Source organism: Rhincodon typus, chromosome 5 (assembly GCF_021869965.1).
Source record: "Rhincodon typus isolate 14 chromosome 5, sRhiTyp1.1, whole genome shotgun sequence".
NCBI classification, from domain to species: Eukaryota; Metazoa; Chordata; class Chondrichthyes; order Orectolobiformes; family Rhincodontidae; genus Rhincodon; species Rhincodon typus.
In genome coordinates, this window is record NC_063336.1 from 28834716 (window position 1) to 28845775 (window position 11060).

The 11060-nt window shown below is 38.9% G+C and overlaps 1 protein-coding gene across 2 annotated transcripts in view; it reads left to right on the plus strand.

Annotated features, from left to right (window-relative positions):
* ascc3 (activating signal cointegrator 1 complex subunit 3) overlaps nucleotides 1-11060 on the plus strand; it is a 494022-nt gene that overhangs the window by 58144 nt on the left and 424818 nt on the right. For both annotated transcript variants that reach the window (XM_048596924.1, XM_048596923.1), the window contains exons 9-10: nucleotides 8930-9130; nucleotides 9545-9685. In XM_048596924.1, the coding sequence (XP_048452881.1) occupies nucleotides 8930-9130; nucleotides 9545-9685 (342 nt within the window). The remainder of the gene's footprint in view (nucleotides 1-8929; nucleotides 9131-9544; nucleotides 9686-11060) is intronic.

Genomic DNA, 11060 nt, shown 5'->3' on the forward strand with positions numbered 1-11060 from the left:
TTAAACAGTTGGAGTTCCTTGAGGAAGTAATGTGCAGTAGATGTGCAGTCGATTTCCATAAGATATTTGATAGTGTTACAAAGGTTATTGTGGAAAATAAAAGGTCAAGGAGTAATGACTTAGCATGGATAACAGGTTGGCTAGACAGCAAGAAACAATAAGCATAAATGCATCGTTTTCTGGTTGCCAAGGCGTAATGTGTGGTGTTGCCAAGCTCTTAAGCTCTGGAATTTCTTTCTTTATATGAAAGTTTTGAGAATGTGTTTTGGTATCCGGTCGTTTGGCAAGTCTCCTGTGAATTACCTTGGAACATTTGCTATAAATAGACATTTTTGTTTGTAATTAAACATAATAGAAATTCAGTGCTTTAACATGGAATCAAGTTGGATATTATTGTGTTTCAGGAGGCTTAGTGCAAGTGAGGAAAAGAGTTAAGGATATGAATAGGCTTCTGGGATGTCAATATCATTACCAAGAGCAGCACTTGTTGCCTATCACTACTTGGAAAAACTGGTGGTCAGTGTCTTCTTGAACCACTGTCAGGACTGGAAAGAAGTCTCTGTGTCCAAATTGTGACACAATTTCTAAGGCATCAAAACTGAAAAGAGTCAGTTGAGTAAGAGATCTTAAAGTTAAGATAGGGCTGATATTTTTTTGGGATTGAGTATCCATAAGGGCTATTACAGTTATGAAGGTGTAGTGAAGAATTGCCAGTTAAGTGGGTTGCTTTGTCCTGAATGGTGTCATGAATGGTGGAGCTGCATCTATCCAGGCAAGTGAAACTTATTCCACCACTCCTATCACCCCCTGACATGACTACAAGATGGTTTGAAGAGTCAGTTGTGAATCATTTACCACAAAATGCTAAGAAAGAGGCTTGACAAGTTGTTACATTTTGTAGATGCCACAACTGCTCCTGTGCAGTGATGGAGGAGCGAGTAGGTTTTTAACATTCTGAATATAGCTGGCATGACCACAAACTTAACTGGATAAGCCCTATAAATACTGTGGCCACAAGAGTAGAGTGTGTTTCTGGATGATGCACTGTGAAGCATATTATCCTAATGACTGGTAGTGCATGATGCATAAATTGCTTGTCACTTCTTCTTGCTTTCAGCTCTCTGCTGACAACTAGTGTAACTTTTTCAAAAAGAGACCTGAGTGCATAAACCTCCTGCACCAGTATAAAGCCTCTTCATCTAGGCTTGCTCAAAGTGATTCCCTCAAGGAGCAACACTAATTCAAAATGGGCAATGTTGGGGAGAGATGTCAACATGAAAATGTTGAACTCGGTGTTGAGTCCAGAAGACTGTAAGGTGTCTAAGACAAAATGAGGTACTGTTCCTCCAGCTTGGGTTGGACATATCTGATGGGTTAATTTAGGTTTCTATTTGAGGTCCTATGTCAATGTGAGTGCTTCAATAGTTATCAGCAGCTGGTGGCCGTTGAGAAGGACTTTTTTACCCTGTGGCCATCAGCCGGTTCAGTAAGCGCTAATACAGAAAGACACTTGAGCTCTGCTGGTCTTGACAAGGTTTGTTAGTGACTGACTTACATTGAGGAGATCTTGTGACACTCTGGGCCAGAAGTTCCAGGTTGAAATCCCACTCCAGCAGCTGATGGCCAAGGAAGGTGTGTTCGTTACTTGGCCAAACCTATATATCCTTCCAACATACACCAATGGGTGGGTGGTAAGAGTGGGATAGATTGCTGGTCAGTCATATGATGGAAAGAACGCTTGAGCCTCTACCGTCACTATCCAGAGCTCCGGGCTACAATGTGTGTACATTTAGCCACAGCAATCCGGATTCACTTGGTGAACTAAAACGCTGCGTCTTATCTTTTATGACCTTTAGTTTTGGTCTCCGCTGGAAACATTTTCTTCACACCTATCATTAGCCCTTTCACTATTTTAAGGATATCCAGCAGGTCAGTTCTCCGTTTTCTCTTTTCTAGTCTCTACTCATTTGGGTTGCAGGTACAACAAGATTGAATATCAGCATGGCTACAGTGAATGCTAATGTACATTGATCTGTCTGTGGCTAAACAGATCTGTTGAAATTTTTGATATGCCATGTGACATAAGTGTGGGGTGATGAGGGGAGTGAAATTGGTCTTTCAAAGTTGTGAATTGGACTCCAATTAGGACGTGCAGCCGTTTGGCCATGAAGGACCTGATAGAAGTTTATAAAATAATGAGAGGCATAGATAGAGTTGATGGTGGTTGTCTCTCCCTAAAATGGGGTATTTCAAGACGGGCACCATTTTTTTAAGGTGAGAGGAGAGAGATTTAAAAAAGACATAAGATGCAAATTTTTTACACAGAGGGTGGTTCGTGTGTGGAATGAACTTTCTGATGAAGTGGTGGATGCAGGTACAATTACAACATTTAAAAGACATTTGGATGGATATATGAATAGGAAAGGTTTGTAGGGATATGGGCCAGGAGCAGGCAGGTGGGACTCGTTTAGTTTTGGCTTATGTTTAGCATGGATTGGTTAGACTGTAGGGTCTGTTTCCATGCTGTATGACTCCATGGGAGTGTTGCATTCTGTGTTTAGCAGCACAATTGATCTTTATTCAGAGCTCTTTTTTACCATGCAGCATGGGAGAGGTTCTGGAACAGTGTCCATTGAACACTCTGCTCCTCCCGTCAAGTACAGCATTTCTGTACATTTGTGTTACAGTAATTACATGCAACATTGTCATTGTTAGCTATGTCCCCCTGATCTATACATCCAGTCTTATAAAAACACGATCAATGATCAACATCTCTCTGGCCAATCCACCTAATCTGCACATCTTTGGACTGTGGGAGGAAACTGGAGCACCCAGCAGGAACCCATGCAGACACAGGGAGAATGTGCAAACTCCACACAGTCACCGGAGGGTGGAATCGAACCCGGGTCCCTGGTACTGTGAGGCAGCAGTGCTAATGACTGAGCTATCGTGCTGCCTGATGGAATCCCTACAGTGCGGAAAGAGGCCAATTGACCCAACAAGTCTACACTGACCCTCTGAAGAACATCCCACCCAGACCTATCCCCCTACCTTATCCCTGTAACCCTGCATTTCCCATGGTTAATGCACCTAACCTAGACATCCCTGAACACTATGGGTAACTTAGCATGACCAATCCACCTAACTTGCACGTCTTTGGACTTTGGGAGGAAACCGGAGCATCCGTCGGAAAACCATGCAGACACTGGGAGAATATGCAAACTCCACACACTGTTACCTGACAGTGGAATCGAACCCAGGTCCCTGGTACTGTGAGGCAGCAGTGCTAATCACTGAGTCACTGTGCCATCCCAGATATATCTTCCAATATAAAGTTAGTCATGTGTATAAAGTTATACAACATTATAACTATAACATTAGGTGTAACAAGGCTAACAAATTGGGGAGATCAAATGAACACAGCCTTTCTATTTTGTAGCTGCAAGTTGGTTCAAGGCAGAAGTTTGATTCTAGGGTTCTCTGTCCCACCCCACCTTGCTTCATGTACCTTTCACACTAGTTTTCCTACCAGATAGCACATATTCAAACTCCATTGATAAGGATGAAATTCAATCACTTTCACAGCTTTCTGTGTGCTGAGCTGTGAAGCTGCAATTGTCTATTTTCCATGTTTTACAGCCTCTTTTGCCCTCTTATAGGTTGTCTGTTTACAACATTTGTTGCTCCATCTTCCCTGCAAATAGCAGGGCCCTTTTTACTGTCAAAGGTTGGCTGCTCATGAGAATCCAACTAAATCCCTGCATGGAAACTTGTAGCTTTCTGTTTTTTTAATTTCACAATTCTCATATAGGTATGTTTAATATGTAATGACAATTACCCAGAGTCCAGATTATTGTGAGATCATATTTTTCTTTCAGTTCTTGCTAAACTACAAATTTCAGGCTGGTTATTACTAGACATCTCTTATCTAGGTTTTTCAAGGATACTTTCTTATCAGAAATATCTGTGTGCTTATTCCTACGTGTCTACTGAAATCTATTTAACTTCCCCAATGTCTAATTTACTAAAACTATAACCACCACTACTTTTGTATGAATTTATATATATTTATATATATATAGGATATATATATGTGTGTGTGTGTGTGTGTGTATTGTTTACGCAATTTACAACTACCTGGAAATGTTTTGACTAAGTGAGTCAAGTTTCCCCTTCTACTGTGTTAAATGGAACTTTTACATTAGTTTGCTACAAAGGTTTTCATCTGTGCCTCCCTTATTAGTTGGGGATGCCTCACTGATGTCCCCTGTCTTCGCTTACTGAGACCTTTCATTACCTTATCCAGTGACCCTGTATGGAGGCTACAAGTCTGTTTGTGAACGTCTGCTATCAATCCCTTTTGGCTGTCTTGTGTCATTTAAAAAGCCCCAGGTGACCATCTTGTCAAATTTAGTAATAGGCCACTACAACAGGCAAATACAGCTTCTTTGATTGATTGAGATTCACAACATTCAGTCCAACCTAGTACACGGTGACTTTTTCTTATAAAATGTACCACCCTTCACCTTTAATTATGATCTGGGCTCCGTGGTGTTCTACTCATTGACTTAAGCATGAGAAGCAGACACGTAGGCTGCTACTGGGACCTTCTGACATTTATACTACTGGTGCCATGTGTAAGCTAGGAACTACCTTTCATATTGTGGTGCTGGATTGCTATCATAGAGGACATGGCCCAGAAACCTGGGTTAGTTCCCCACTTATTCGACAGGAACTGGAAGTGTTGCTAGATGGTGTGGTTGAGAGGAGGGAAGTACTTTATCCTATAGATCAGTAAAACAGGTCACACTACAAGAACCAGCCAGCCTCAACTTAGGCAAAATGGAAAACACAAAAGTGCAGAAAGGTTAATTTTTTTGCGCTCTGCCAGGGTAAGTGGCACCATCTTCTCCCTGCTATTTTACACAGCACTACCACCTACTCTAACTCTGCCATTATACACACCTCGTACCAAGACTCATGGACTACAGCCATCATTCATTTTGATTGACTGATTTATTAATGGGATCTGGGCATCTCTGGCAAGGCCAACATTTGTTGCTCCTCCCAATCACCCTTCTACTGAGTGGCTTACTCGGCCATTTCAGAGCACAGTTACAATTCATCCACATTGTGGATCTGGAGTCAAACCAAATAAGGATTTCAGATTTCTATTCCTGAAGGGCATTATTGAACCAGTTGGATGTTCACGCCATTGGTGACATGTCACCATTAGACTAGCTTCTTAATTCTAGATATTAATTGGATTTGATGTTTTTTTCCCCACAGTTTCCCAAATGTCCAGTTGAACACTAATCTTTGCTATATTTTTTTTATTTTAATTTGACAATATCCTTAACTTCATTGATGCAATGCAGCAGATTGTAGGTGGAGAGAATGATACATTGGATGTGGAGGTTGGTGGGGTGATCATCAAACCTCCTTTGACAATACCTTCAAAATGGGTGAACCTGTACCACCTAGAAGGGCAAGGGCAACAGACCTATTGGACACTGCCATATATTGTTTTGATTTGAAAGTGTAGTATGTCATAGGTCCTTCCCTGTCGTTGGATCAAAAACCGAGAACTCCTTTCCACATAGTGCTGTACTATAGGGACTACAGCAGTTCAAGGAGGTGTGCACCATCAGCCTATCAAAGGCAATTGAGGTTAGGTAAGAAATGCTGGTATTGCCAATGATTCTCTCATTCCATGAAAGAAATTGCCAAATCTGCAACTAGTACCATCTAGAGCAAGAAGGGCATTAGTGCATGGGACAATACCACTTGCAAATTGCCCTCCAAGTCATTTACCCTGCTGATTTAGAGAAATATCACTGTTCCTTAACTGTTGTTTGGTTAAAGGCTTGGAACTCCTCCTACAGCACATCATGGGTATACCTATACTACATTGTCTGTAGTGATTCCAAGAGGTAGCTCCCTGCCATCTTCTCTAGGGTAAATAGGGATGGGCGGTAAATACTGGTCTTAACAGTGGAGCTCACATTGCTCAAACAAATAATAAAAAAAACTTTGAAAACATGAAGATTATTTGCAAAGTTACCAAATCATTTTGTTGTGGTCCCATTCCAATCAGTTTCTGGAAAATAGCTTGATATGTTGCAATTACTGCTTTAGACTACCATATTAATTATTTTCCACATTTTTGGTCTGAATGTGGTTCATAATACCATCTTGGTCAAACCTTTAAGTTTTTGTTAAAGACTGTAAGAATTTGAATGATCCCTATTAAATTGTTTAAAATGTAATACCTTTCACTTTATGTAGTTCAGCAATCTAATCTTATTAAGGGATTTCCCTCCTCTTTCAAGAATGTTTTTACACTGCAACCAGCAAGAAATGTGCTCAAGGCAGGAAATAGATTAATCATATCTGTAGTCTACTTTTGTTTAAAATATCTCAGAGCAACACAATTAAGATTGTACAATACTGGATGATTAAGGTGTTTGCCTACTTTGTAGGATCCTTTTCTACCAGAGACAGTAAAGCAGAGGTCATCATATATTACCATGCTCTATACAAAACCCATAAACTTTTTTTGCATTTGCTGGCAGTGAAAATAGTTATGCAAGTCGCTTACCCCAGACATAATTTGGTTTTTTATGTTTTCTAGTTTTCTTGGATTTGCAGTAAAGAAATGAAATACATTAGCTCTGTGTCACAAATTGCACACACATTTATGTATTTCTGAGCTGACTTTTGTATTAATTTTTCACGTTGTTTACTACTTCAAGAATTTGGTACTATATGTGCTCTTTATTTTCAGTTAACTCAATTTGAAGTTGTTTAATTTGTATTTTGTCAATGATTTTTGGGCAAATAAAATTTTGTGCTAATTTATTTTAATTGTTTCATTTGTATGACTGATTAGTGGACATTTTTTGACTTTGTACCTAGATCTGTCTTGTAACTATATGACTTGTTAAAGTCTTGTCAATATGGTCAACTTTGTAAGTTATATAGTTGAAGGCAATTGTGATATTATTTAAACATTATTTAACAAGTTTGAGGAATGGCACTTTGATTTTGTTTTCAGGAGGACGTATTCTTTACATATTTGAGAAAGTTTAAAACCATGGAATCTGACATGCTAGGCATTCTTTTTGGCAGCCTCATATTTCTGCCTTGAATTAATTGTATGATTTAAATGCTTATTCAGTTGTCATTTTTCAATATCTTGTAGACAGAAGCTGAGTAAATTTGTCCTATTGTGTTTTGTATTGTGTTACCTATTGTACATCAGCCATACTTTTATGAAATGCAGTGAAACAAGCTATGCAGGTCAAAAGTATAGTATCAGGATCTCTTGCAATGCATTCCTTCACTGTTAATTTAAGTTCAAGTTGACATCTTTAATGATCCTAACCAAGAATGTATCTTGTTTGACACTGTACATTCTGCACACTGAAGTTGAAATTAATCACCTCCTGTACTAGTTTGTTTTACTTTGTCATTGTCATTGTCATTGTCATTGTCATTTTAACTCAAGGAAATTAGTTGTTTTATGTGAATGCAATTTTACTCAGTTTTAGACACGTGGCATTGTTGTATTGACTTCTGGTGTCAATGCTGCTAAATCTGGCATCTTTAGTTGCTGACTCTTCAATCCAGCTTTTCTCAATTGTATCGTTAAAAGAAGTTTTCTGAAATCTTACTGCTTCATACCTTGAAACTTTTCTCTCCTTGAACATATTGCTTACTCTCAAATAATCTTTCCACAGTTTGCTGTTTCAATCTATCCTGTCAGATTTCTACCTAAAACTTATTACAGATACAATTCTACCTATCATAGAAGTAACTCCAAATTCAAGCATCACATCACTATGAAAATGCCTGTTGTGCATATCCCTCCATGTCCTTCTTGACTACAATGCAGAATTTTGATGTGCTTGTGATTGACTACATTAGTTTTTCCTTGTTTGTTCTGTACTGTTGGACTATGCTGATGTAGTTGCATGCATACTCAGCTGAACGTAGCCAGAGCATCTCCTGAGTCTAACAGGAACCACTAAGCACATGATTTCATTTGGCGCAAAGCAAATGGGAGATCATCCTAACGAAGATCTGAAGCTCTGGAGATTTGCAACTCATGCTGTCTATCTTAATCCCTGCACTTTATCTGATTTCCACACCATTAGCACCCTTAATTTTAGAACAAGATCTAGGTCTGTTTTTTTCTTTCTTGATTTTCACACCTCTTTAATATCTTTGTCTAAAGAAATATCCATTTTGATATTCTGATTTGTTGTTATTGATCTTTCGATTTAAAACAAAATCTTCTAAATGTATCAGTTCCGTGAATTAGATAGATCAGTATTGCCAATAAAGGCGCTGATAGGAAAGAAATTTGAGGTATTCGTAAAACACCGATTTAAGGTAGAACTATAATAACCCTTTGGTAATGAATGATAAATTGTATCCAAAATAACTTCCTCAAATTGCTTTACATAATTCACATTGTAAGCAAACTTTTTATTAATTGGCACCTATGGAACCAGGCGTGTGCCGGTTCTGGATAATCGAGAGGTACACATTAGCAGTAAACCCTGACCAAACGTGATGCAGGGGGTGTACACATCAACATTATACTTGTTTCACAGAATAAATACTCTGACATTGCCGTGGATCGCGGTATTTATGGTATGTAATTTTTGCTGGTTTATCAAGAGTGGCTTTTCATTATGGTGCCGGTTAAAACAAAGTTTGCTGTAGTTCATATGTATCTTTAATTGGTCTTATTGCTCCAAACTGTCTAAGGGAGCAACTTCATTTGTTTCAGTTTTCTACTTGAGTATTTGTTGACAACGTATTCTTCAAAGTATCATGTTGGGAATTATGGAAATACTTCAGTTTTTTTGTCTCTTTAGTTATGGTTACTTTATTGAAATTTTCATGATTAACCTTTCAGATCGGACAGCTGGCTTTTAAAGGGATGAAGCAACTGAACCGCATCCAGTCAGTGGTATTTGAGACAGCTTACAAAACAAATGAGAATATGCTGATCTGTGCACCTACTGGAGCAGGAAAAACCAACATTGCCATGCTTACTGTTTTGCATGAAATCCGCCAGCATATCCACCAAGGAATGATCAGAAAGGATGAGTTCAAGGTAGGGATTTAATGTACAATGGCAATTTTTTGTTTTTATTCCGTAGTGTGTTTCTTTTTAAAATATGATTTGTGTTTCTGTAATAGATATGTTTACAAACCTTACCAAATATGTTGAAATGCTAGTATTTGACTGTTTAATATTAATACAGTATATACATAATAATCTGATTTTCATGCAACAATACATTTTCATCTGAACATGATGCAATTTTCCAGGTAATTGCTAAATAAATATATTGTAAGCAGTTACATTTTGATCTAACAAGGATAATCACTTTTCACATATCACTGTTAAAGATTTCAGCTTAACTGAACTGAATCTATTTGACAATCAAGTATCATTTATAACAGTTTCTGGTTCAAACACTTCAATTTGTTATGCATTTATTAACAGCATTTTATTTCTGTGCAGATTGTATACGTAGCGCCTATGAAGGCCTTAGCTGCTGAGATGACAAATTACTTTAGCAAGCGTCTAGAGCCATTGGGTATTCTGGTGAAGGAGCTTACTGGCGACATGCAGTTAACCAAAGGAGAAATTTTAAGGACACAGGTATGTCTGAAGGCCCATGACATCTTAATGTTAACTTGATGTAAGATGCTGCCTAAGCTGATTGGACTACAAATCTAACAATCCAGTTTGTCCAAAGCTGCTTTTTATTCTTAGAAATTTAGTTTCTCTGTCAATTTCATTATTTTTATCCAGTACATTTCCTATAATAGTTTATAAGCAAAATAGTAAGGCCAATTACATTGTTCCATTAATTTTAGATATTTTCACTATGCACGTAGAGCCTCAATTTGTGCAAAAACCGAGAGGATCTCTAGTGCCTCAGCCCTGATGCTAGGAGTCCCACTCCCAAATCTGGCATCCAACATTTTCACCAAGTGCTGAAAAGGAACATCATAGAATCACCGTAGAATCCTTACAGTGTGAAAACAGGCCCTTTGGCCCAACAAGCCCACACTGACCCTCAGAGCATCCCACCCAGACCCATCCTCCTGTAACCCACCTAATCTACACATTCCTGAACACTGTGGGCTATTTAACATGGCCAATCCACCCAGCTTGCATATCTTTGGACTGTGGGAGGAAACCGGAGCACCCGGAAGAAACCCACGCAGACACGGGGAGAATGTGCAAAATCCACGCAGGACAGTTGCCTGAGAGTGGAATCGAACGTGGGTCCCTAGCGCTGTGAGGCAGCAGTGCTAATCACTGAGCCACCGTGCCACCCTAATGTTGTACTGTGTGTTTCATGGAGGCACCTACACATGTTCAAGTTCAGTTGCCTTCAAACCAAGCTAATTTTCATTTGTGGGATGTCTAAAACATGACTTTGCAGCCTTTATACTTCTCAGAAGAAGGCCTGATGCTGTTGGGTTTATTTGCAGAGGTATGGGACATTTTTTTTGGATAGTTCCATGGATATTTTAAGGGAGATGAGGGTGACCTTTGGAAAAGGCAAGGTTCCTTGTGAGAGATTGCAAGAGCCCTCTGGGATTGTTAAACGTTGACATGAATGTGCATTAAAAAATGGATAAACTCATTGGAATTGTCAAACTGTAAAGGGAATGGCATATTCATTGAAGCTGTCAAACATTTAAATGTTTTGGCCATCAACTTTTGAGAAAATCTGTAGGGTAAAACGAAAAAAAAATCAGTGATTACTTATTCTGATTACTTCTACTTGAGGGCTATCATTTTAGAGTTTGTGCTGCATGACTGATTTCACAATCCAGCACTATCATCCTGGGGTTCCTGTTGTTTTTCATTTTGATTGACATCTCCAAGTCATTATAAAGCTTACAAAGTAAGATTATGAATATAAGCAGAGATAGTAGGAACTGCAGATGCTGGAGAATCCGAGACAACAAGGTGCAGGGCTGGATGAACACAGCAGGCCAAGCAGCATCATAGGAGCAGA